Source organism: Ammospiza nelsoni, chromosome W (assembly GCF_027579445.1).
Source record: "Ammospiza nelsoni isolate bAmmNel1 chromosome W, bAmmNel1.pri, whole genome shotgun sequence".
NCBI classification, from domain to species: domain Eukaryota; kingdom Metazoa; phylum Chordata; class Aves; order Passeriformes; family Passerellidae; genus Ammospiza; species Ammospiza nelsoni.
In genome coordinates, this window is record NC_080668.1 from 18,446,809 (window position 1) to 18,474,676 (window position 27,868).

A 27,868-nucleotide genomic window follows, 5' to 3' on the forward strand; every position below is an offset into this window, starting at 1 on the left:
GTGGATGGGAATCACAGCATCTTGAGCTGTCCAGTACTGCTGGCGGTGCACTGTCGACGTGGCAATTGGTACTTGTCGCTCTTCCCCCTTCAGAAGATCTACTGCAGATGGGTTCTCTGATAGTCCAGGCAAGGTGTTCAATGGCTTAATGCCTTCTGTCTCCACAGCAGCTATCCTGTCGGGAGTTTAGTTCAAGCATGGCTTAAAGAAAAAGGCCACGAAGCCATGCAGCTGAGAGAAAAGTAACAGGTAGCTGTGAAGCAGTTTCAAAGCAGCTTCCAGCCTGACTTCTATAAACAATTAGTCTCTCTCAGGCATCCTTGTATAAGCAATAAAGTTCTCAGGCAGTCTTCCCATAACAAAGGTAACATCCTCTCTGGGAAAAGATGGCACCCTGGGAACAGTTATGGAAGTTTTGGGAACCGTTCGTATCACAGTGAGAACACTGATTTTGTTTGATGTAAACAATCAACGGTATTGTAAAACAAAAGGAGTGGTTAGAGTTTTCTCTGTTAGCCTATCATAAAGCTGTATTTTGGAATATGCATGAAGTTAATTAACACTGTTATTTAAAGTGACTGATCGATCAATAAAGTCGGAGTTCGATGCATTATAGGATGGTCGTTCTCCCCCTCACTTCAACAAATTGGTGACCCCGACGTGATAGCGGACACCAGGACGATCGCGGCCATCACGGGGATTGCGAACACCAAAGGATAAGTGAGGAATGGTTCAGGCTCCGAAGCAGCGGGAGCGGCAATAAGCGCGAAATTAAAGCGGAGGAAAAAAAGAAAACCGCCGATACGCGCCGTGCCCTGGCGACCATAATTAGATGGGCCAGCTGATACGTGCGGCATAGAAGTCTTGGAATACGCTGCTAGGTGAAAGTGCGCACTTAAAAAGAGGTATGGAAAGACAAGCCGCATATGAACTTTTTATTACATTTTTGCAAAAAAGGCAAATTAAGGGTATAGACTTACAGAAAGAATTGCAAGGTCTTTTGGCTTATGGTCTGGAAAGGGGAGTCTTTGTGAATCCCCACACGGTTCACGAGTTGTCGGAGTGGCGTAAATTTGGTGATATATTATGGCAGGCTACGTTAGACGATGATAAAACTGCTAGGAAAATGGGTAAATTATGGCGGGTTATTAACAACGAACTGTTGCAGTTTCAGGCGGAAAAGAGGGCTGCCTATCAGGCTACTGCCGCTCACGATCGTAATAAAGAATACGATCAAGAGAGGGAGTTTGATAAAGAGTCGGGGACTCCTCCTGGCCCTGCAATGAGGACGGTTTCATTACCGACCTCGCCTCCTCCCTCGGCAAGCCAGGCGCCGAGCCAGGCTCCACAGGGCGCTTTACTACCCTCTGCGCCGCTTCTACCGCCTCCTTTAACGAGCCAGCCCCCCCTGACGAGCCAAGCTCCGCAGGGTGCTCCGCAGGGTGCTTTATTGCCCGCTTCGCCGCAGGCTACGCATAGCACTTCTGAGTCTCCCGTATTGCTTGCATCGCAGCAGCCAGGGCCACAAACGTGTGTCCCGTTCCCGAAAAGTAATCAGAGCCCTGGGTTGGAAAACGATCGAGCGGTGATGATTGCACGGGAAAGACGGGATGCGTGGGCAGCTCTTGCCAAAGATGCAATGGAGAAGGGAGACCAGGAGTTGATAAGCTTAGCGAGCGAACTGGCTTGTCCGGTTATTTTCACCCCCCAGGCTGGCGGAGGTATGCAAGCGACAATTAGTGCTTTAGATTGGAAGATGTTATCTCAGTTGCGAGCTACTGTTAGCCAGTTTGGCTTTAAAAGCGAACCAGCCAAGCAAATGCTCGACTATATTTTTGACACCAGTATTCTTCTTATTAATGATTGTCGTGGCATAGTTAAATTAATCTTTACCCAACATCAGCAATTGCTGTTTAATGCTCATTGGCAAGCGCTCGTTAGCGAGTGCGTGGCAGTACAAAGGCAGCAGGGTGACCCTCTCCATGGCGTCACTGTTAGTGAGCTTATGGGTCTGGGACCTTTCTTTCGTCCTGAGGCACAAGCCTTAATAGGTCAAGAGAAGTGCCGGGAGGCAATAAGGTTAGTCAGACTCGCGATGGAAAGGGTAAAGGAACCAGAAGAGAGACCTGTATATATAGGAATCAAGCAAGGCAGAGAGGAATCATTTAGCTCTTTTATTGACAAGGTTGCTGCAGAAATTGAAAGAGCTGAGGTGCCAAAATATCTTAGGGGAGTATTGCTCAGGGAGTGTGCTCTCCGAAATTGTAATTCTACTAATAGGAGAGTACTTAACACCCTAGGTACTAATTGGACTATAGAAGAGGCATTAGAGAAGATGGCCCTCATATCTACGGGACAGCAGGCTTTTGTGGTAGATGCGATCAAACAGAAATCAACGTCAGGAATAGGCTTGCAAGAACAGGCAAAGTCCTCTCAGAGTCAGGTATTAGCCGCTCTTGCACCTCACCAAGCGTCAGCTGCATTTGCAAAATCAAATAATATGGGCCCAAAAATGCCGCTCGGACGACCAGGCACCAACAGAAGTCATCGCTGCAGCATCGGCACCTTCTTCTGTCTCCAACCCGACACCACACGAAGCCGCCGCGGGGAGAGAGCGAAGCCGCCGCGGGGGGAGCCACGGGTGCAGCGGTGCTTGCAGCGGAGTCAGCCTGCCGGCGAGTAAACAAAGAGCCCAGCGCAGGGGGGGGGGTTTCGCCCGCTCCGACACACGCGCCGCGGGACTGGAGCGCTTTTTGCAGCGGGAGCGTTTCTCCCTCCCCCCACAGCCGGCAAAAGCTTCAGTTTAAGACCTAACAGCCTAATGGATGTAACTTTTGTCAACAAAAGGAAAAGATCCCTGTTGAAATTAAGAAACAAGTGATGGTAAACAAGGAAAGTTAAAGGAACTTTTGTTTTTCCTGGCAGAGACTGTGAAACAGGAATCAGCGTACTGTATGCATGGGTCAAATTTCGGCCGGTTTGGCTCGGCATTAGTTATGCTGTCTTGAAATCACCTGTATTGGCAGAGACTTTAACATCAGAAGCCCAGATGGCTCAGTCAGTGGAACATCAGACTCTAGAATTATATTTTGAAAAGTTTAAAAATGTTAAGATATGTTAGACTGATTGTATGAGTGAGATGTTGTGAGTGTGCTTTTTGATATAGAAATGCTATAGCAAACACGTGAACAAAGTTATTTTAGCTTAATATTTTAGAATCGGGCCTGTAAGTAAGTTATAGTAAATGCTATATTTTATGTCTATAGTAAGTTTTATCTGTTATTAAGTAGTTTAAGTTAAATTAAATGCTAAATACTATTAAGGTTAAGTTTGTTAAGTTTATTTTCTGTTAAGTTCGAGGTCTGTTAAGGTTAAATCATATTAGGTTTAAGATAAGTTAGATTCTGTTAAGTTTGATCTTACATTATTCACAAATATGTCTAAAATCAGTTAGATTTTGTTATAGTTTTGTTAGAATTAAGAGATTTTACATGTAAGTTCTGTTGATTTAAAATTCTATTAAGTTTAAGTAAAGATAAGTTTAAGTAATGTTAAGTTCTATTAAGTTTAAATATTTTAAGTTTAAGTATTTTAAGTATAAGTGCTATTAAGTTTAAGTGATGTTAGATAGATTTATGCTTTTACGATAGGTGTTTGTTTTATGACTTGTGTTCAAAGTGTTGTTGTAAACATCAGAGAAACCTTGCTAGCTGAAAATACTATTTAGTTATTAGAATTGCCTATTCTTATGTTGCAAAGAGTGTAGCACAGTTAGCCCATAGAATTTTGAAGCCAGTTAAGTTCTATTAATTTGAAAATAAGTCTGCTAAGTTAAGTATTTTAAGTGCTTCAAGTTCATACTACTTTCTCACCACTCCAAATCAACAAAGGACTGAGAATCGCCCAGCTGATGCCATTTCAGCCAAATGACTAAAGGATTACAGACTATAAAACTGATTTTGAACATTTTTGAGAAATCCAGGGAAGAGGTGGATGTGAAAATCTCAAGGACAGAAAGGATCGTTTTCAGACTTGTCATTCACCTCCTCTCCAGGTTCACATGAATGAAAACAGCTAACAGCTTTCTTTTCTTAGTCCAATTACCACCTACCGTGCAATGCCTGATAAGGCCGGACATTGTGGCTCAGCTGAGGGTGGTTTTAACCCTTTGGGATAAAACGCTGTTGCCGGACGACCGGGGAACTGATTGACATTATTGAATCATTATCATCTTTCCATATAAAAGGACTGGCAAAAGAGAACTGCCTTGAATGTCACAGCCCACATTGTGCTGCTTGGGTTGCACTGTGTTGTGGGGGTTGTGACAGGACCTTTTGGGTGGATCAGTTGTCACTTTCTCGTTTATGGTGTGATACCTGTAATCATAGACATAACTGGGAATATAATTGGGAGTGGGCTCTACGGAACGAAACAGGACTAAACACTGCCTCAGCTTTAGATCTTTATGAGACACATGAGCAGAAAATCTTGGCTTATTATCGGTGGGAGGTACAGTGTATTTTGAAAAGGGTTAAAGGTTAAAAACTGATAAAAAAAAAAAAAAAAAAAAAAAAAAAAAAAAAAAGGTCAAAGTAAAAACAGAAAAATGAGGTTTACTTTTGTTATATTGCTAGGTGTAGTAGTAGCTGAAGAATTAAGGGTAATACAGTTTAATCAACCTAGAGATAATGTATGAATAACACTTGCTAGACAGATTAATCAGTTGTCGCTTTGTCTCAGCATTGCCAGTATCGTCTCCTCAAGAATTCTGCAGTCTTATTAATAATCGTGCTTTATGTATGCACAATATGGTAAATATTAAATTGCCTGCACAGAAAGGGTATACTGCCAGTCAGAGTGATGGCTACCAACAATGTCTGTTAATTCAATCACTTAATACTCCTTTGCATTCTCCACCTGAGGAGTTAGAGCTTTTTGGAAGTGCAAATGCTAGCATGACCAGCACTTCCAACGGTGGATGGTTTAGCTTTGATTACTCTAATCTTCAAAATATGAATCCATATAAACAAACATGGGCTACTCTGGATTCAGCTCTAAAGCCAAACATAGTGTCTAAACAACTCTACAGCCATTGTAAAGGCTCTAGCATCATGACACCTAAGAAATTACCTACAGGAATATTTCTGGTTTGTGGAGATAGAGCCTGGAATGGAATACCAGCCCAACCTCAGGGTGGACCTTGTTATTTAGGCAAGTTATCACTATTCCACCCTAATATATTTGTGTTAATGCAATTAAGTCATAAGACAAGCAGGCAAGGGCGCAGCTTACATGATTTAGACTGTAGTCAAATAGGAGATCCGTGGTTCTGGAGTAAATTTAAACAAGTGATTGTTCCAGCTCTCCTACCATGGAGTGCTGCAAGCAAAGCAATGACTCTAGCAAAACAAATAGGGTGTTGGGCTAAGGGTGAATTAAATAAAACTTCACAGATATTAGATATGTTATCTTCAGATGTACAAAGTGTTAACCACACTGATTTACAAATTAGAGCTGCTATAGATTTCTTGTTATTAGCTCAAGGCCATGGGTGTGAAGAGTTTAAAGGAATGTGTTGCATGAACCTGTCTAATCATTCTGTATCTATTCATGCTAAGTTGAAAGAGCTACGGCTAGGGCTTAACAGCCTTAAGGAAGAAGAAGGATTGGGTATTGATGAGTGCCTTAAAAGTTTCGGATTGGGACCCTGGCTAAGAAACCTTATAACATATGCTATAGGGATATTAGGAGTACTCTTATTGCTTTTACTTATATTACCTTGTTTCTGTAGCTGTATCCAAAAGATGGTTAGTAGGATGATAGAGAAAATGTGGCAAACTAACCTCCTTTCTTTTAAAGAAAAAGACGGGGGAAATGTCGGGAGTTTAGTTCAAGCATGGCTTAAAGAAAAAGGCCACGAAGCCATGCAGCTGAGAGAAAAGTAACAGGTAGCTGTGAAGCAGTTTCAAAGCAGCTTCCAGCCTGACTTCTATAAACAATTAGTCTCTCTCAGGCATCCTTGTATAAGCAATAAAGTTCTCAGGCAGTCTTCCCATAACAAAGGTAACATCCTCTCTGGGAAAAGATGGCACCCTGGGAACAGTTATGGAAGTTTTGGGAACCGTTCGTATCACAGTGAGAACACTGATTTTGTTTGATGTAAACAATCAACGGTATTGTAAAACAAAAGGAGTGGTTAGAGTTTTCTCTGTTAGCCTATCATAAAGCTGTATTTTGGAATATGCATGAAGTTAATTAACACTGTTATTTAAAGTGACTGATCGATCAATAAAGTCGGAGTTCGATGCATTATAGGATGGTCGTTCTCCCCCTCACTTCAACACTATCCCAAATGCCCACCTGAGTCCCTCTGGGTCTTTGAAATACCCACTTAGAAGGAAGTCTATGCCCAAAATGCACGGGGCCTCTGGGCCAGTCACAACGGAATGTTTCTTCCACTCATTTTCAGTCAGGCTCACCTCAGCTTCCACCAGGGTCAAAGTATCCTATTGCAAAAACATCCTATTGCAGCATTTTAATATTATGAAGAACTCTTTCAATTTAACTATGATCTTTTAATAATTTATTAAGAGGTGGATAGCATTGCTACTGCATCAAATTAATGGGTATAGTGAAGGAACAACAACTAAAATGAACACAACCAAATCCAGTATTTAGCCACTATTTTGCAATCCGAGAACCTGAAAGAAACACCCAAGAAAGGTAGTGCATGGACATCTTGTGATCTACCCTCTCCGCACCACAGCTAAATCCTCACTGATTTAGCATATGAGAAGACAACATCCACAGATCAGATAGTTCTTGTTCTCTGAACACAGAGAGGCTACTGAGTATAAAGGAAAACCAGAAATCAGAGACTGAATTTTACTTACTGCAGTTAAAGGGGTTGGTGTAGGTATAGGAAGCAACCCTGCACCGGACATCAGACTTGTCATAGTAGGAGCAGGTGCCAATAGAGAAAGGGCTTTGGCTTCATCTGGGATTTTACCTGAAGAAGCAAAGAAAAGCGTTACACAGAGTTGGAACACTACACAGATGTTACTCTTTCTATGATTTTACAATTACTCTTGCATTTAAAAAAGTCATAAATAAGAATGAATCTATTTACCAGATCCTTACAAAGAGATATGGACTTAAGTATTTCCTTTTACCCAGCATCTACTAGGAAAAACAAAAGTGAGCAGAACTTCAAAGACTAGCAATGTCATTAATGGATTATTATTTTAAAAACTGAATAATGTACACAATTATTTAACACTTGGAGCTATGGGTCACCTGTACTGGAAACTTAATGTTCATGAACCAAACGATATCAAGCATGGACGCTTTCCCGGGGCGGTGTTTTCACGGTGATCAAAAGCTGTTTTACACATGACAACCATTCGTGTTGGCTGCATCACTAATAGCACACAGAACATCAGATACAGAAAAGAAGAACATTTTTTTAAAGTTTAATCCCCAGAAATGGCAAATAACCAAATCAGTTAAAATAAGAAAGAAACAAAGTATGTGTTAACTGAAATTCATGAGCTTTTTCACCCTCTGGAGTTACCTACTTTTGATGTACAAATAAATAAAAATAAAAAAAGCCCTACTGTGAATCCACACAAGACATACTACAAATGAAGTTGGGAGTGGAGGAAGGGCTGAAAAATTCATATTTGTACTGTCTTACATTCTAGGTCACCTCAGTTTATCTAAATTTTTGATAAATTAGCTTTAAGTTTACTGAAATTAAAGAGAATCATAACTTATCAGCTAAGCAAGCTATATTTACCTATATTTCCTACTATTTAAACCATATTATATTTTCCCTGTCACGCAAAAAGTTTAAGCAATATCTAATCTGAACTAAACACAGGTTTCATTGAAAGTTAGTTACAATTAGATTGCTAAAGAAATAATAAAAATCTTCAAAAATCAAAAGATGCAATAGTTAATTGCAAATGCAATAAACGTATGTTTTAAATTTGAAATGCAAAGGCATTTAAACTGGTACAAATATTAAACACTGAACTGAAAAAATAAAGAAAAGAAGTGCTAATTACATTAGTTATCTATGATTTATTCAAAATTACTGGAGCAACTTTATATATGCTACCCATTTGAGCCCTGTGATATTACCCCATGCACTTTAATAATGTAAATGCTTTTATTTAAAAATTGTTTTAAAAGTCAAGGTATATACAAATACTGTGCCAGTGACTTTTACTGCTTTGGTTCAAACTTTATGTGTTTTAACTATAAAGCCCTTAACTTCAGAATTTTAAAATTATTATAAATATTGTTCTCAAAACCCAAATTATTATATTATTTTCAAAACACTGTGCAATTTTAGCTATATTTGTGAAAATAAACCCCACAGGAATCATACTACTTAAAAAAAATAAAAAGACAAGTTGCAAACCTGTTCTACAGATCTGCAGCAAGGACTTGGTTAGAGTTGGAGATACAAAGGACAAAACAAATATAAATGAAAATTAATTTATATATAGCATGAGTGGATTAGAAAAGATAGAATAACAGTACTCTTCTTTTTTCTCACACCTTCTATTTAGCGTTATTTAAATTTTGAGGCATCTTGCTCCTTAACATGTAACAAACCACTTTATTTTGCTATCTAAAGGAGAAAATTATTATCTTATTAACAAATAAGAATTAACTGTGTTATTATGTCTTCCAGGGCTTTTATAAAAACATGCATAAATCTGAGTCATCATCACAATGCTGAGCACTCCTAACAGGTCTCATTTTGAATTCAGGCATGCAATGAGAGGTGTACTTGATTTGCCAGACTGCTCATGAGAATCAGGTACCTTGCCTCACATCCTGCCTACTATGTAGCTAACAGGCTTCCAAATATAAAATTCCAAAAACTGTGTGTGCAAATTAGGCATACAATTATATGCCAGTTCTTCTGAAAAACAAAATACTTAAGCATTTTCAAATGATTGCTGAGCCAGCATCTTGCAATTAACTGGATACTCATAGAGGTTTCTACAGGATCAACAGACATGGCTCAAGTAAATTTAATGGCTCCTAAAGTGGTACATCTGAATTGTAATTTAGATCCTTGGTCAATAATATACATAAGCATATGCCTAATTTAAGTATGCACTTACATACAGCCAATTCAATACACACTTAACCAGATAAACTTAAGAGATGCTTAAGACATTTAGCCCTTTTAGATAGGAAATGAGTTATGCATATGCATATAACTAAACTGACAGGGAGTCAAGTTCAGAAATGTACTTAAATACAATTCTAAACTTTAAGTATATGGTTCACCTGTGGGGAGTTTAGTTCAAGCATGGCTTAAAGAAAAAGGCCATGAAGCCATGCAATTGAGAGAAAAGTAAAAGGTAGTTGCAAAGCAGTCCCAAAAGCAGTTCCCAGCCTGATTTCTATAAACAATTAGACTCTCTCAGGCATCACTTTATAAACAATAAGGTTCTCAGGCAGTTTTCCCATAACAAGCGAAACACCCTCTCTGGGAAAAGATGGCACCCTGGGAACAGATATGGAAGTTTTGGGAACCTTTCATATCACAGTGGGAACACTGGTTTTATTTTGTGTAAACAATCAACGGTATTGTAAAACAAAGGGAGTGGTTAGAGTTTTCTCTGTTAGCCTATCATAAACCTGGATTTTGGAATATGCATGAAGTTCGTTAACACTATTATTTAAACTGGCTGATCGATCAATAAACCTGAGTTCGATGCATTATAGGATGGTCGTTCTCCCCTCACTTCAACATTCACCTTACTGAAATAATTGCAATTATTCATTATTCATTTGCTCAAACATTGCTTAAGGAATCAATTGAACAATTTCAGTTAAATAAACTATTATAGTTTAAAAAAATGAATTACATACACATATAAACTGTAAAGTTAGCAGCGTTTTTTCCAGAATACTTTGGTCCCTCAACAGCATAATGTTTAATGTTAAATACAAAATCTAGTTGATGAGGTGCATGCCACAAAGATATGTTTATTTATTTTATTCAAGAATGAAGAAAGGTCTACCTCTACAGACAGAACCCTGAAAATTTGTTTGTATTTTCAGATACTGTCTTTTTGAAAAGATACCCCTTTCGAAGTTTTAAGTTTTTAAGATCAGGTTAAACTTTTAAACAATTCTATAGAAAATAAACTGTTGAGGGCAAAAATAAAACCCAAAACCCTGAAATATCCTGGAAATTTATTTCCCTGGTTTTTAGAGTTTTGAAAAACAAATTAATATGTAAGGCCAAATAACCTCAGAAGTTACAGCCTCCATTCATTTATTTTTAAAAGGGATACAAGCCCACAAAAATACAACAAAATATGTCAGTAATGACATAACAAATTAGGACACTTTCATTTAAGAATAACTGTTTTGGTTTTTAAACTCATGGTATTTAAAAGCTGAATGGAAATGAGGCAAATATATTTATTTTTTAATAAGGGAAACAAGCAAAAGAAATTTGCCACATCTGTACTGCATCCTTAGAAATATTTATTTGAATGCATGAGTGTTTAGTAAATTAGATTCTATGATCATTTATTTATTTTTCACTTTGCAAAGGAATCTGAAAGCAAATGTAGAATTAGCTCTGTATTACCTAGAGATACCTTATGCTTCTTCAGAAATGTAGTTTTCCTAAGTGCTTAAAAGCCCTAGTCAATCTCGTCTGTACCAAAATCCATTTTGTTAAATGCTAAACAGAAATACCTGTGTTAAGCAGGTACTAACCACAGTATTTTTATCACTGTCCATGTGCTCAGAAATTAATTTCTTACTCTTTATACTGAAACTACATAGTTAATCCTCCCATCACCCCAAAACAGCTTTAAAAATAACTAAAGTACATTTCTTTTTTAAATACTTTATTTTTACATTTACTTGAAAGAATTTTAAAGGAATTGGGGTTTTTTTTTACTATTTTAAATCAATGGAAAATGCACACTTACAAATAAAATAATTTCCGTGTGATTCACTTCATGATTCTTATTGGATTTAGCAGCAGAGATTAAAGACATTACAACTACTTGTAATTACCTCAAATGGCACAGCTAAATCCAACAGAGATCACAAAGCTCTTCCCAGCTACAGTTCTCAGCTTGGTGCATTATGAGAATCAAGCCAATTGGTCCCAATGCAGCTGGCTGGGAAGAGTAATGCTTGAGGACTAGACACATTACCTGGTCCAGCACTTCTGTTTTAGGGCTTCTGTTTCACAAGAACAAACATCATTTAGGGATAAGAACTTTCTCAATCACTCCAGCATGAACTGCCAGGGCTTCTGAGATTGTGAAATGATAATTTGGTTTTAACCTCTTCTTGAAATAATGACCACTGGAGCATGCAAAAGTGCAATACACACATACACACACTAAAACTTTTCAATCTTCCCATGAATAAGAGTGTTGAAAGACAATGTGCCTCACAACACATTAAAAAAAAAAAAAATCTCAGGCTGCATTCGTACTTATGAGGGGTAAACAGTTTTTTCTAAAAATTACAAAAACAAAAGAATGAAATCTTACTGCCACTGACCTCACTGGAGCAAGGTTTCATCAGAAGCAAACAAATATTTCATGACATTCAATACTCATGAAAGCTCAATATCAGAAATAATTAAACTCTTCTTATTAGATATAGAAACCCTTCTTTTAAACAGATCATGCAGCCTAAAAGTACTCTGCTGAGAAAAGGAAAAATAGCAGAGAAAAAGAATGATTTTACTTTGTAAAGTTAATTTCTCCAGAAAGTTTTAACTTTTCTTTCAAGATAAGCTCACAAAGCATAACATATGAAAGAATGCATCTTAAAACTGATATAGTTTTCACTATTTCAGTCTGACACAATGTGTTCATCTGTTGAATTGAGATGCTTAAATGTATTCCAAACAAAACTTATCCATAGCTCACAGCATAAAACTTAAACATATCCTAAATTTTCTGTATACCATCCACAAGTAGCTTCAAGTCAACTTCAAAATGAAACACTATGAACCCTTTACAAAGCATAATTTTTTCAGAGCTGAATTACCAGTTGACAAGTACAAGGGTAAGGGATTTAACAGAACAAAACAAAAAGGAAAAAAAATTAAAAAGTGAAAATAAAAAAAACAAAGGAAGGAAAGCAAAATAAAATGAAAACAGAGACAGGGCGTCCATCTTCAGCAGGCCAGACTTCAATCTCATTTCCCCCATGAAGATTTCACTTGGCGGCAGGTTTAGTGGCATGGCAAACAATGCCTAACTCAGGCAAGTGCAACAGGTCTGCCTTGGACAGTCTAGTCATCTAATAATGCACAAATATCACACAGAAAAAACATACAAAACCAAATTAATAGTCAAAATCCATCTACTAGACAATGTGGACATAAAATTTAGAATTATTAGGGTGGTATCTTTGTTTGTCTTTCAAATTTTGTGTTCTCAAACTGTAATGTTTAAAGCAAAACCTAATGATACACATAAAAGAAAGTTATATTTTGACAACTTGATAATGTTAATTAATTTACAATTATATTTTTGTTAAATTGCTTATTAAATGTCACAAAATGAACAGTTTTCATTGTGTAGTGGTTCCTTCCTCATATTCTTAATTTATCACTGTCTAAATACACTACAAATTTCAGATCTTATTCTGTTTTCTAAAATCAAGTTTTCAGAGTTTCATTTTACCCCTTCTATATGTTTAATTCAGCACATGAAACATTTTATTGCTGGCACTGTTGGCTACTGATATAATTTAACCTTTTAGTAGAATATAGCCATTGTTATTTTTAAAGCCCATTGTACACTCCACTGATTCCGTTAACAATTATACATAGTGAATAAAAAATGTTGCACTATGGTCTCAGAAAGTTAAACCTATATAAATTCACATCTTTGAAAATTAAAATTAGTTATTCTATTAGAAAGTTACATGAAAACAGCATTCTGACTTGAAAATAGAAATTGACCTCACAACCCAATCACTTGTTCACCTAATTATATATAATCTCTGTGGGGTCCAGAATGGTCTGAAACAGTGACAGTTTTTCTGTAACACATTTTCTGAGAAATACCTAATAAGTCATCTACAAACAGGGTTGGAACAAGATTTCTCAGAACTTTGATTTTATTCTCCTTCCCCTCATTGTCTGCCATAAAGAGACACAGGAAAACATAGCTCTACCTGCCTGTTGTCATATCACATCATGCAGCGATCTCAAGAAAAATACCAGGAAGTGTTGTTCATCCATTAGGTAGCAATCTTTCCTCTCTGGCAGTACTGAACCAGTGTTAAGATTCTGAAGAATTTGCAGTCAATTACTTAAGGGCAATTTTTCAATAAGGATGCTGTTCTGATACATTTTGCCTACCCAAAGCCTTTACAAAGCTTCAAGTGGATACAGCAATATCCTCTTTGTGGTTTAAGAATGAGTCCCAAAAATAAAACCCAAAAGTCCCCCAAATAAACCATAAAAGCAACTAAAAATCTAGGCTTCACAAAGACTTTTCAATATGTCCATGTTAACAGGCTACAAGAATAGACAGTGTACTGTAGGTCATCTAAGAGTCTATGAAATTTTTAAGACTTGTCAGAGTTTGCTAGGAAAACCCCAGACCATCACTGCAGCAGCACTAATCTCATACTATCTAGATCATGATGTGGCAAACATGCCAAAATATGGCACTCTGGGACCACTGTTAAACTCCAAAAAGTCAACAGTATTTTTTGAACCAAAACCTGACTACTGAAGTTATAAAAATCCTGTTAATAGCAGATATTTCTGAACTTGCTGCAGTTTATGGATCAATCTTTCTAAATATTTTTGTTCATGGCAAAACAGCTATCATGTGAAGTTATCTGTACTCCATCAACTGGAATACTCCACTCCAAAGAGGCAATCCAGATCCAAATGGGCAAATGCTCAATTCCCACAATTATCACAATGAAGTCAAGGAGGCTCTGCCTAACTCTGGTGATCTGACTACAGTAAGTAGAGCCATGCTTCATAGAACTGCATTTAAATCTGGGATAGTATACTAACAATAAGAACTACCTTGTATTCAACACATGTAAAACCAGGACCTCAAAGCTAGTTAAAGAAACACTTGTAAATTTAGTATTCACTTTATTTTACTGAGTTAGAAAAATATTTTACACTAGAAGCATTCTGTACAGTTGATTGCATTTTTAAAGATATCTAAAAGAAGAGTACCAGTATGCATAAGAAAGCCTTTTTATTGCACACAAAGTAATATTTTTCCACAGGAACAAGAAAGAAAATTTGAAACTTTTTTTTATTATATTAGAAAGTAAATATTTATATTCAAACATCAATTACCATCACAAATGCAAAATACATAAGATTAGATTAATCTAAAATAGTCAAATGCATATATAACATCTACAAGACAAAATTGGAATTTGGTCTAAAAAATTGAAAAATAATTACTATTAAAAAAACCCCCAAAACCAAAACACCACACCAAGGGCAACACATTAAGATCCAAACTGCCGTGTTATCACAGTGCCAGGAAACTGCTTTATCTTTGCAGTGCTCCATTGACTTAAGAGAGAACTTTGTGTGGGAATAAGCTTGCCAATACAAACTATAATGAAGTGTATTAGTTTACCTTATTTTCCCACAAAATATGTAATAACTGTGGAAAATTGAACTATCCTAATTTAAATCAATTATTTTTTTTCTAATGCTGGATTTCAGTTTAATCTAGATAATTTGGTTTCTTCATTTGATTTTCAATTTTGTTTCAAGGCTTTTTTTTACAGAAAAAAAATCAAATAACAGAGCACTGCCTCTTTAGATAGAAAGCTTAAAACAGTTAGCAGACAGGACAAAGACCAACATTACAGAAGAATGTCTAAAATACCAACCTTCTGCACAGGGCACAACTATCAAAGCTCTGTCAATAAAAACCGTGTTAGTTAGATGCTGGGCCACACCAACACTTGATGCTTCACGAAACTTAATATAACATACTTTGGAGGAAAAAGTAAGAGGTGTGTTGCTGCAAGATAAAAGGAAAAAAAAAACAACAATTAACCATATCAAATAAATGTATGCATATATATTCAGCTATTATTTCCTAATTTAAAAAAAGTTGGATTTCCTGGAAAAGTTACCCAAAAGACAAGTGTAGAAATTTACTAATTTGCCTACTTAAAAAATTACTAATATTTACAACATGTAAAAATTTACTAATTTGCCTTGTCACTTAAAAACTCATAATATAGCCCCTCCTTCTTTTTAATGGAAACTTACAGAAGCCAAAAGCCCAAATTAACAAGGCTGATTTTCTTTACAAATCTTGCTAAACAAAATTACACTGTTATTGTAAATAGCATATTTACAGGACACTTTTGTCAAGTAAATAATGTACAGTTTATCTTTTATCCTCCAGATAAAACTTGTTTAAAAACATCAGTGTCCAACGGAGGGCCAAGAGGATGGTGAAGGGCCTTGAGGGGAAGCCATCTAAGGAGCAGCTGAAATCACTTGGTCTGTTCAGCCTGAAGAAGACTGAGAGGGATCTCATCACAGTCCACAACTTCCTTGTGAGGAGGAGGAGCAGACATTGCTCTCTCCTCTGTGTGACCAGTGACAGGACCCAAGGGAACATCATGAAGCTGTGTCAGAGGAGGTTTAGGTTAGATATAAGGAAAAGGTTCTTCACCCAGAGGTGGTTTAGCATTGGAACAGGGTCCCCAGGTGTTGTAGTGTGTTCATTAAGTTCATTTAATTCCTCCCCCATTTTAGGTATCTGCTCCCCCCCATTTTGTGTAAAATGGTTCTGCCCTCCTCAGTTTTCCCGCCACAGCCCTGCCAGTTCTATTGTCAATCTGTTAGGTTCTATAATTCCTCCTCCCCATTTTCCCTTATATGTATGCTTTTTCTCTTCCCTGGGCCAAGTCAATCACCCCCTCCACTCCGCCTAGTATTCCAGAAGCTTCTCCTCTTTGGGGGTTGTGGTTGGCTGTGGTCCCGGGACCCCTCCCATACCTGGTACCTATTGGGCTCTCCACTATGTCATTTGTATTAAGTTCATCCCCTCTTCTCCCCCCATTGGTCTTCTGTAAACCCCTCCCGGGTCCACTCCTTCCCTTTAAAACCCGTAAGCACCCTTTGTTCTTGGTCATTCGCTGGGACATTGTGGGCTTCTCAATAAACCAAGTTTAGCCCCCCCCCCCCCCCCCCCCCCCCCCCCCCCCCCGGCAAGTGTCCAGCTCCTTCCATCTCGTCGTTTAGCAGCGATCCAGTCCGCAACCAGCACAGCCCGAGGCCTTACGACGCTGAGGGGTGCTGGCAGGTTATGCAGCGAGGTGTCAGCCTTAACCTCAGCTAGCTGGACTCTGACCTTCTCTGCTCTAGAAGGCTAGATAGTCGTCGCTGCAGTGTGACGCCCACGCGGAGCCTGGACTACGCCCGGACGCTTAGCCGTTGGGACTGCCGGACCCCACTGAACGGATTATAAATTCCTCTGGCCGTCAGACTACCTCCGGTGGCAGCAGACCCCGTTTTAGGGGTGGCGCTCCCGGGGGATTCGAAGCCGCAACTCCCCGCACCTGAGGAGGGCTTCGAGACGAGAAACCATCCGCCTGAACTTTTCGTTTGCACCGCTGCTGGGTTAGGTGAGCCCCGGACTCGGTGGCTACCCCCCTGCCTTTTTAATTTTCCCTGGGAGCCGTCCCTGCGCTGGGGAGCGCTCCGGATCCTTCTTCCCTTGGGGACTGGTTCCCGGGCGCTGCTCGGGGCCGGGGGAAATTCTCTCTCTCTCGGCGCGGGGCGGGGGGAGAGCTCTTCGTGGGGGGCCGCGGTCTGCCGCTTTTCGCGTGCTGCCGAAGGCCCCGGCAGGCGCCGCGCGTCGGAGCCCTATGCCGCTTTTGGCGCGCGCGGTGTCCCTGCTCGCCGCGGCGGGGCGAGCTCCAAGCTCTCGGCGCGGCGTCGGGCGGCTGTCGCGGTTTTTTTTCAGCGCGGGGCGGTTTTTCCGCTCGGTTCGCTGCGCCGGAGCCGCTCCCCCCCCCCCCCCCCCCCCCCGCCGCTTTTCGCGCGCCTTTTTGCCGCGTGGTGCGGGGGGGCCCTGGTGCCTGCCACGTGGCACGGCTCTCGGCTCTGCGGGGGCGCTGCATTCCACGGCGGGGGAGCCTTTGTGTCTGCCTCGGCTCGGCAGGGCGTGTCCCAGCTCCCTGCTGCTGCTGCCTGGGAATTTTAAAAGCAGTATACACAGCTACATTGTCTCTCTCTGCGGCGTGTTTTGCTGTGTTTTGGAATTCGTGCCGGCGGGTGCGGGGAAGCTCTGCCTTCTCTCTGTCCCGGGGGGGGGTGCCTCTTGGCGCGGGGTGTTCTTCTGGGGACAGTCCTCACCCCTATCGTTTTTTGTTTTCCCTTTCCTGTGGGGTCTGCTTCCCCAGACTTGGGGCCAGGTCCTACCACCTAAATTCCTTTCTTTCCCCTCAGTGAACCCTCAGACTTGAGGACAGTGGGGGGAGCAGGGGCCGACAGCGTGTGCTTCATTGTTTTGGTTTGCATTTTTCTCGGGCGGGTGGAGTGTTCCATTGTGGGTGCTTGCTCCTCCTGAAGTCGCCTTGTCTAGGGTGCTTTAGGAGCCAGGATCATGGGTGCAGGTCTGAGCAATACCCTAAAAGGAGTTTTTATTGTGGTTAAGGGTTTGTTACTTGAGGGAGGGTTTACTGCCCCCAAGAAAGAGTTGATAGTGTTGATTAGATGGGTGTTCTCCCATTTCCCTGAAGTTTCCCCCGAAATTTTTAAGGAGCCACGTTTTTGGGCAGCCATTGTGGCCAAATTAGATAAAGAAGTTAATTCTGGGGAAACTCAGTTAACTAGCGTGGCTTATTGGGCGGGCAAGGTGCTAACCTTGCTGCACCCCTCTGGGGAATTGAGAAAAAGCCCTTCTCGTTCAAGTTTGCTCCCCAGTTCGCCTGGTTCTTGTGCTCCTACCCCTCGTTCCTCTCCCTCTTCCCACTGGTACGAGCCCTTGAGAGGGGTTCTAAAGGCCAACAGCAAGCAGGGGGGTCACCTTGCCCCTGCTCCCTCTCGACCGGCTCGGCCCCCCCCCTCTGAAGAGCCCTGGCCAAGCTCTCCGGAGTTCTCTTCCCGATCCCTTTATCCCTGTCCCCAAGTCCCCAGTTTCGGTCCCCAAAGTTGTCCGGTTTATTGAAAATTCCCAAGATGGCTGCTATGGAGCCCAGAATGGAGGCTGCCACATGGTTTTTCCCACCCTTACCCCTTCTTCTCCCCAGAATCCCTTTCTTTCCAATTCCAACCCTTTCCTCTCCCTTAACCCCTCCTGCTCCTCTGTTTCTCTGCCCCTGGTTCCACCCTCGGTTCCTCCCTCACCTCCTCCCCTCGCTCCGCCCACAGCTCCACCCCCTATGGGCCCCTTCTAAGTTCCTCCTCCTTATTCCGCTCCGCCTCCTAACTCCACCTTGGAGGTGGAGAAAACAGTCACCACGCCCCTGCTGTTGCCCTGCCCAGAGACCAAGCCCCGCCTCAACCTCCTCCAATTCCGGTTCCCACGCTCCCCCTTCCGGTTCCCACGCTTCATGTTCCGGGGTGGGGGGGTGGATGCCCTGAAGCCGGGACAAGTGCCTTTATTGGAAGCTGCCCTGGTTACATACCACCTTAGTGGGGAGGGGAGTGCTCAGGCCCAATGGGTGCCTATAGCCCAGGCCCGGATTAAGGAACTGTGCAAGGCCCAGAGGGAGTACTCCCGGGAATCTAAATATTTCCGGGGGCTCCTTTGCCTGGTCCTTGCACAGGGACATTTGGTGCCCGCGGACCTGAGGGCTCTCTTCTCCAGCCTTTTAGGGCCCATGGAATTCAGGGTCTGGGCGGGAGAATGGAGGAGGGAGGTTGTGGAGGTTCTCTCAACACTTTGGGGCAACCCGTCCACATCTCATGATACTGAGGGCTTGGTAATTTCTGAGGACCATCTTGTGGGCACCAGGCAGTGGGCTAGCAGGGCAGCTCAGGCAAAGGCGTTGTTCACAGAACAACTTGTGGAAACAGGGAAGGCTGCAGAGCGTGCTTTTTATAAACTAGCTATTACCACCTCACAGTTAGAAGAAGAAGAAATAAGGCAGGGTGTGCAGGAACCTTACCTGGCATTTATGGAAAGGCTTTACCGGTTTGTGGAATCGCAGGTGCAGGTTCCGGGGGAGAGGGAGAGAGAGGAGATGCTTAGGCAGATGGCCTACTACACTGCCAACACAGCGTGCAGGCGGGCTATCCGATCTCTCCCTTGAAACCCCTGACCTACAGTAGAAATGACGATCGAAGTGTGTGCCAGGGTGGCTCCTTTACAAGACCTGAAAGCGTGCCCCAAAAGAGCCTCCGTAGCCTTCGCAGAGTATCCGACGCCAGAGGACATAGACGCCGAAGCTGCCGCCGCCACCAGACCAATGACACCGGGGTCCGGGAGAAGGATGGCAGTGACTCACCCCTGCCACCTCTGTGGCAAAGTGGGCCACTGGATGCCCCAGTGCCCTATGAGGCAAGATTACTTACAATATAGGAAGAGGAAAGAGGAGAAGGAAAAAGGGCAAAAAAACTAGATCAAGAGCGCAGCCCCTCCCTGCGCCAAGATAGAAATGTGGCGGGTGATGTAACATCTAGCGGGGAGGGAGGAGAAAAGGGAAATCCGTCATTCACGTTACCAGACTTGTCTTATTTCTTATCTATACCTGATGTGACATTTAACAACTGTGGTTTACAGCCTCAACCTGTGCTTAACACCTTGTCCTCTGCTTCCCCATACAGGCTGCAGCTCACTAGGGGCATACACCTCCCCAATAGTGATTTATAGCTGGTGTTTGTCGACCTCCAACATCCAGGTCAATGGAGGAGTTTAGGACGTTGCAGGTGGACTGTCGTTGGAGATACTAAGCACACGCCGCGAGACCTTTACATTGTCCCAGGGTTGGTCACTACGGACCGGGACCGTTTCGCGGTAGGGCTGTACTGTGTCTGACCCCCACTCTTCCTCCCCAAGGGTCAGATCATCGCCCAGGCCATTCTGTTTCCTGACAAGGACCATTGGAAGAAGACATTGGGAGACTCCTCACCTCCAACGGTGGCCTGGGCGCAGGTAGTGGGGAGGGAGAAGCCCCGCCTGACATGTCAACTCTCGTTGGGCAGGGACCACAAAATCGTCAGGGGTCTTTTGGACATAGGGGCAGATGTGACGATCATTCCCTCTCGGGAGTGGCCGTCACATTGGGGCTTGCAAAATGCAGCTGGCGCAATTCAAGGTGTAGGAGGGCTCAAATTGGCTAAACAATCAAGGGGCATTGTACAAATTACGGGGCCAGACGGGCAATTGGCTTCGGTGCGCCCGTTTGTTTTGGATTACACCGAGCCTCTCTGGGGGAAAGACCTTCTAGCCCAGTTGGGAGACAAAATTGACCTTCCAAAGGCTCCCCAGGTTTTTCGGGCAGTGGCCACCGAAGAGCGCCGGACCTGGAAGCTGGATTGGCTGTCTGATGAACCAGTACAGGTCAAACAGTGGCCACTTAACAAACAAAAATTAAAGGCGCTCAATGAGCTCGTTCAGGAGCAGCTACTAAAGGGCCTATATATCGAGGAGACCATGTCTCTGTGGAGCTCCCCTATATTTGTCATCAAAAAGCCCAATAAGGACAAGTGGCGGCTCCTGACTGACCTCCGCCAAATTAATGAGAGAATCGTAGATATGGGGTCTCTCCAACCAGGGATGCCATCCCCTGCAATGCTCCCCCAAAATTGGAATTTGGCCGTGATTGACATAAAGGACTGCTTCTTCCAAATTCCTTTACACCCAGATGATGCCCCGTGTTTTGCCTTCACGGTTCCTTCCATCAACCGTGAGTCCCCGGACAAGCGCTGCCACTGGAGATGCCTTCCACAGGGAATGAAAAACTCCCCTGTGATTTGCCAGTGGTATGTCGCTTCTCTGCTGTCCCCAGTACGTACAGCCCTCGGGGATGCTGTCATTTTACATCATTATATGGACGACATCCTCGTGTGTGCAGCCGATGACAGTTTGCTTGCCCATGCACTTGACCTGACAACCAAGGCGTTGGTTGCTGCAGGGTTCGAGCTCCAGCAGGACAAGATTCAATGGATGCCACCTTGGAGGTACCTGGGCCTTGAAATTACAAAGTGGACCATTGTGCCGCAAAAATTGGCTATAAGGACTAATGTCCAGACCCTTGCGGAGGTCCATCAACTGCATGGGTCTTCAAACTGGGTGAGACCCTGGCTGGGCATTTCTACCGAGGACCTGGCCCCCCTTTTCGATTTGTTGAAAGGGGGAGAGGGGCTTAGTTCCCCTAGGGCTCTCACCCCAGAGGCTCAGGGGGCACTGGAAAGGATCCAAAAGGCTATTTTGGCCAGGCAGGCCCACCGTTACCATCCGGGCCTGCCATTTAAATTCATAGTACTGGGAAAATTACCACACCTCCATGGCATAATCCACCAGTGGGACGAGACTCTGAAGGACCAAGGCTGGGGAGACAAGCTCTTAATCATAGAGTGGGTCTTCCTCAGCCACCATCGGTCCATAAGAATGACAAGGCCACAGGAGCTGGTAGCCGAACTGATCCTCAAAGCAAGATTGAGGATCAGGGAGTTGGCAGGATGCGATTTTGAATGCATTTATATACCAATTGAATTGGAATCGGGCCAATTAAAAATGAAGACGTTCAGTGAACTGCTGCAAACTAATGAGAACCTTCAGTTTGCGTTGGATAGCTACACTGGGCGGATTGCAGTAAATCGGCCGGGCCACAAATAATTTAATTCAGAATTTAAATTATCACTAAAGAAGGTCCAAAGCAAGGAGCCTCTGGATGCAGTGGCAGTTTTTAAAGACACGTCTGGAGCATCCCACAAGTCAGTGATGACTTGGAAGGATCCTCAGACTCAGCAGTGGGAGACAGATGTTGCTGTTGTGGAGGGTTCTCCACAAATTGCTGAGTTAGATGCAGTAGTTAGGGCATTCCAGAGGTTCCCGGGACCTTTCAATTTGGTAACAGATTCTGCATACGTTGCCGGTGTAGTGTCCAGAGCTCAATCAGCAGTTCTGCAGGAGGTCTCTAACCAAAAATTATTTGAATTACTTACTAGGCTCGTCGATTTGGTGTCCCACCGCAAGCATCCGTTTTTCGTAATGCGTGTGAGATCGCACACAGAGCTGCCTGAGTTCATTGCTGAGGGCAACCGCCGTGCCGATTCCCTGGCCGCGGCTGCTGTCACGGTGGGCCCGCTCCCAGATGTGTTCGGCCAGGCTAAGATCAGCCACCAGCTGTTCCACCAGAATACGCCTGGCCTGGTCCAGCAATTCCATCTGACCCAGGACCAGGCCAAGGCGATCATAGCCACATGTCCCCAATGCCAGCGCGACCAGATGCCCACCATTGCCTCAGGGGCTAATCCCAGGGGCTTGGTGAGCTGCGAGGTGTGGCAAATGGATGTAACACACATCCCTTCTTTCGGTCGATTGTGTTACGTCCATGTCTCAGTGGATACCTTCTCCGATGCTATCTATGCCTCTGCCCACACAGGTGAGAAGGCTGCGGATGTCCAGAAGCACCTGCTTCTGGCATTCGCTGTCTTGGGCATCCCTATGACCATCAAAACTGACAATGGCCCAGCATACACGTCCAAGGAACTGCGGAGCTTCCTGCAACAATGGGAAATAGTGCATAAGACAGGCGTCCCCTATTCCCCGACAGACCAAGCCATGGTGGAGGGCCCACCAGAGCCTGAAGAAGATCTTAGCTCGGCAGCAAGCTGCTGTGAAGGTGGAGATCCCCCACATCCGGTTGTCGAGAGCACTTTACACTCAACTTCCTTAATTGCTCTTTCGACAACCCTAACCCTCCAGTGGTCCGACACTTCGGCAGTCACCAGCAGCTGCAGCCTAAAGCCAGGCCGCCGGTCCTCATCAAGGATCCGGAGACCTGGCGGACGGAGGGGCCCTTTGACCTGGTGACCTGGGGAAGGGGATATGCTTGCGTGTCCACGCCCTCAGGCCCCCGCTGGATACCATCGAAATGGGTCAGGCCCTTCGTCCCGAAGCAGAGGACGCAGAAGGAGGCTGTGTCACAGGTTCAGGTGGCGTGCTGGCGGCGGCGGAGAAAACCCTCCCAAACACCATCAGTTTCCTCAGATATTCAGTTCCTCCCCAATGCTGAGACTCCTCCACCTACTCCTCTCCTCACTGAACTACCTCTGATTTATGAATCCCGACCTTCCTCCCCCATTTCCTCTCCTTTTACCGAACTTGATTTATTATTTGGGGCAGAACCATCTGTTTAAGTATTTTGTGTCTAACTGTTCCCTTTTTGTCTTTTAGTACATTTCCCCAACTCTTGATTTTCACCCCCCTGATCCGCGAGCTAGTCCGGAGAAAACTGACAGTGCCGGGTGCCACTGTCCCTTGCAACGAGCCCATGGAAAGGAGCGACCCTTCTCCTTCAACCTCTCTTCGGAGGCAAGCCACAGAGGAGATGGGGGCTACCGCTCCAACATCCAGCTACTCATGGGCCGATGGACTATGTTCAGAAGGCAAAGGCACTTGTCATGACCAGCCGCGAGTCACAGCCTTTTAAGTTATTTCACTTGGACTTTTCAGTTTTACATGGACTTTTCCCTTCTTTTATCTTTATTTGGTAAAAAACAGGGAGATGTTGTAGTGTGTTCATTAAGTTCATTTAATTCCTCCCCCATTTTATGTATCTGCTCCCCCCCATTTTGTGTAAAATGGTTCTGCCCTCCTCAGTTTTCCCACCACAGCCCTGCCAGTTCTATTGTCAATCTGTTAGGTTATATAATTCCTCCTCCCCTTTTTCCCTTATATGTATGCTTTTTCTCCTCCCTGGGCCAAGTCAATCACCCCCCCCACTCCGCCTAGTATTCCAGAAGCTTCTCCTCTTTGGGGGTTGTGGTTGGCTGTGGTCCCGGGACCCCTCCCATACCTGGTACCTATTGGGCTCTCCACTATGTCATTTGTATTAAGTTCATCCCCTCTTCTCCCCCCATTGGTCTTCTGTAAACCCCTCCCGGGTCCACTCCTTCCCTTTAAAACCCGTAAGCACCCTTTGTTCTTGGTCATTCGCTGGGACATTGTGGGCTTCTCAATAAACCAAGTTTAGCCCCCCCCGGCAAGTGTCCAGCTCCTTCCATCTCGTCGTTTAGCAGCGATCCAGTCCGCAACCAGCACAGCCCGAGGCCTTACGACGCTGAGGGGTGCTGGCAGATTATGCAGCGAGGTGTCAGCCTTAACCTCAGCTAGCCGGACTCTGACCTTCTCTGCTCTAGAAGGCTAGATTCACGCCGCTGCACCCAGGGAGTTGGTCACAGCCCCAAGCCTGACTGAGTTCAAGAAGCATTCGAACAATACTCCCAGGTACATGGTGTGATTGTTGGGATGGTGCTGTGCAGAGCTGGGAGTTGGACTTTGATCAATCTTGTGGGTCCCTTTCAACTCAGGGTATTCCATAATTCTAAGACAATAAGCCCAGTCATTTTTAGTGTATTGTTTGGATATTATCCCATATTAACTGATATTCTTTCTTAGGCCTTCACAAAAGAAATTTTGTTAAATCATATTAAGATAAAAACACATTCTTGAGAATTCTTAGAATTGTTACATCTTAGTTCACTAATGTAACAAATATCCTTTTTATCATCTTATCTTAGTTTGACCTGGTGTGGTACAGGATAACACTGGAGGAAGTAGGAAGAATTCACTATTAGACTAGAATAAAGAAGGAAATGAAAAATACGTATGTTGGGTAACTTGCTTTTCCATTAAAAAGTACACCAACAGATTGACCAGAAAGCACAATATGCAAATTTTGTAATCTTGATCAAAAACAAAGTTTGCTTTAAAAGATGTATTCCCTGGTCAAGATTTACACTCTACACAATTAGTTTATTTCTTCATATGAAGTAAGTTCAGGTAAAACCTTCAAAGATAGAACACAAAAGGTTATTGCTGAAACATCAGCAAGTTCCATTTTTAAAAAAGCATCTATCTTCTACAAAAGTAGTAAATCATGGAAAATACACTACCTGAACTGTTTAATCTTGACCCTCTCAACTATAACACTTATCAGCTTTCAGAAGTACCAGGAGTTGAAGTTTAGTCCAATCCATCTTGTAGTCCCTCAAATTCCAAGCAGGTACTCCCAAAGTTTTTGGATGGAATTAATTAAGCTTTAGTATTTAAATAAAATCTCACAAGTTTTGGGCACATTATTTCATCATATTAATTGCATAAATGAACCCAGAACTTAATCTGAGGCAGGCAGATTGGTATGTTTCTGGTTACCAGAAAGGTAACATCTAGATAAAATATCTAGAGAGCTGGTCAACTTCAGAATGGCAGTCAGAAACATTTATGATGGAAAATTCTGTGAAAACAGAAACATTGAGGGAGAAAAATAAGCAGAGAGGGGGAGAAACATAAATATGAAAGTCAACCTTATGCAATTTATAAAAACATTGCAAGATTACTACATTTCTTCTATCAATTTGTCTGTAGTGGACAATGTTTTCCCAGTTTCAAGTTTTCCTATTCAGGAAAGAAATAAATGTATAAAAATGGCTTTTGAGCCATCTGTAAAGTCTCAATTCAGGACACTTTCCATCAGAGCTGACAAAGAGCTATGACTACCTCAGTACTCAGCAGAAATGTTTGCATGCAACTTGTAATGTTACATATTCTGAAGAGCCAGACTTTGCTCATTGCAAAGATTTGTTTTTCTAATTGCCACAGGATTCTTTGTTTGTTTTGGGTTGGGGGGGACAGAGGCCTGTGTGGGTAAGTTTGAGGAGGAGGGTCTTTTGGGTTTTTTCTTGTTGTTTGGGGTTTGTTTGTTAATTAATACATATGCCAGTGTTACAACCCAAATGATTGAAGCCTCCATTGAAGATTCTCTGGTTCAAACTTCTAACATCACTTAGCTTTTTTTCTTTATTGTTTTCATTGGTAACTCAAAAACATAATTCTATTCCAGGCAGTTACAGCCTACATAAATAAACCTTATAAATCCCAAAAACTACAGAGCCAGTTATGACAAGTGTCATTTCTATATTTCCTTCTCTGTATTTCCTGGATTTCAATCACAAAAGCTACCTCAGAAGTAGGTTAAAAATATTAACATAAGAATATTACTGCAAAAAGCCTCTAAAAAAAAGCCTTGCTACAAAGTGTTTTCTGAAAGTCAACCTAATCATGAGATTCACTGGAGAAGTAATGAAAAGGAAAAATTCGCTGATAAGGAGACCACTTCTGCTGAAAACACATCAATGCTGCATCTACATCAAAGGATATGATTAAGATCCAAAAGTTCTGAAATTCTAAAAAGTTTCACAGTGACTGAGTGTCCTAGGGTGACATTATGATGCTTGTATTCCCATTCGTGTGTTCTGTTTATGCTGGATATTATGTTCTATGCCTTCAAGACTGGCTCTAAAGAGTGAAAGTTTTGTTTTGGTTTTGTTATCAGCCTGCTCCTCCACAGCTGGCGGCACACAGAGACAGGGCAGTACATAGCGCAGCTTTTGCTTTTTGCTTGACTTTTCACTTTGCTCTTGCTTTGCTCCTGCTTTGCTCTTGCTTTTTGCTTCTGCTCATTAGTTAGTTTAGCTAAGCAGTCCAAATTTCTTCCTGGACTGTTTCTCCTTTCCCTTTTTTTGGACCTACTCGAACCTGCTCCAGACTAGGACCTGAGAAACACTGAGCGTTTGCACCTTGTGGCTGCAGCAGCTACCCCAGTGCCGGAGGGACTGAGAACAGAGCGACCACCCCCAAGAGAGACTTTCTGAATTTGTCATCTTTTTTCAGAGTGGTGGAAGAGTGGTATCATCTGGTATTGTTCATTTTGTGTGCTGGGGGATGCTGTGCCTGTTAAATAAACAGGTTCTTTCCACTTCTCTCCAAGGAATCCTTCCTGAACCGGTTGGGGCGAGGGGCCGTGTGGTTTTGCTTTCTGGAGAGGCCCCCTTTTGGAGATTTTCTCCCAAATTTGCCTTAAACCAGGGACACTGAGTCCTCTTTTTTTGCAAAGTGGGCCTCCTAAACTTCCCCAGTAGGCTTTGTAAGAAGTCTTTCTTAAAGCAGAAAAGTCCTATTCTGTTTTAATCCCTTTTTTCTTTTTGCCAATCCTTTTCAAGGCTGAATTGAGGTAGTCTCATAGCCTTCTTCCTACAGTTACAAAGCATTGTTGCAAAAAAGCAAGTCCTACATTTCTGATTTAAGGTTACTATAATCCAGCTTCTTTAAAAATGCAAGAAAACTCAAAAAGGAAATAAAGATATAAATAGTATTCAGATGTTTCTACCATTTTTCTTTTCCTTTGTAGGGAGACAGCAACATCCATCCCCCAACAGAACAAAAACCAACCAAAAATTTAAGAATTACCTATTCAGAAATCTACAGTGAAAAATCAAATAAAAAGCTATAAAATATCTCTCTAAGGGTCCAAATTTTCTCAGGGTGATGATGGTGGAGAAGACAACAGAAACTAATAACCTGTCAAAATAAGATGTTCTGGAATAATGGTGCAGATCACATTTAAATAAAGCTCTGTGTATTTTATCTCAAAGGCCTTATCTATACTGCAGCCACTGCTGGATATAACAATAACTAAGAAACACTTGTGTGTATTAGCTTCCAAGACAACTCCAGAACACCCATAAGCAAATGGTATTATAGCAAGGTTTTCAATACCTGATGCAGACATTTTGTGCCTCCCTGCTTTCAAACAATTCATTCTGCTAAAGTTCAATTTACATAAAGCTTTTCAATACTTAACTAATCAAAAATCCTCT

The 27,868-nt window shown here is 42.5% G+C and overlaps 1 protein-coding gene across 1 annotated transcript in view; it reads right to left on the bottom strand.

Moving 5' to 3' along the window:
- Positions 1-27,868, bottom strand: part of LOC132086189 (splicing regulatory glutamine/lysine-rich protein 1-like) — a 102,689-nt gene that overhangs the window by 69,088 nt on the left and 5,733 nt on the right. The window contains 2 exon segments of the mRNA XM_059491666.1: positions 6,894-7,009; positions 14,905-15,038. Of these exon segments, the coding sequence (XP_059347649.1) occupies positions 6,894-7,009; positions 14,905-15,038 (250 nt within the window).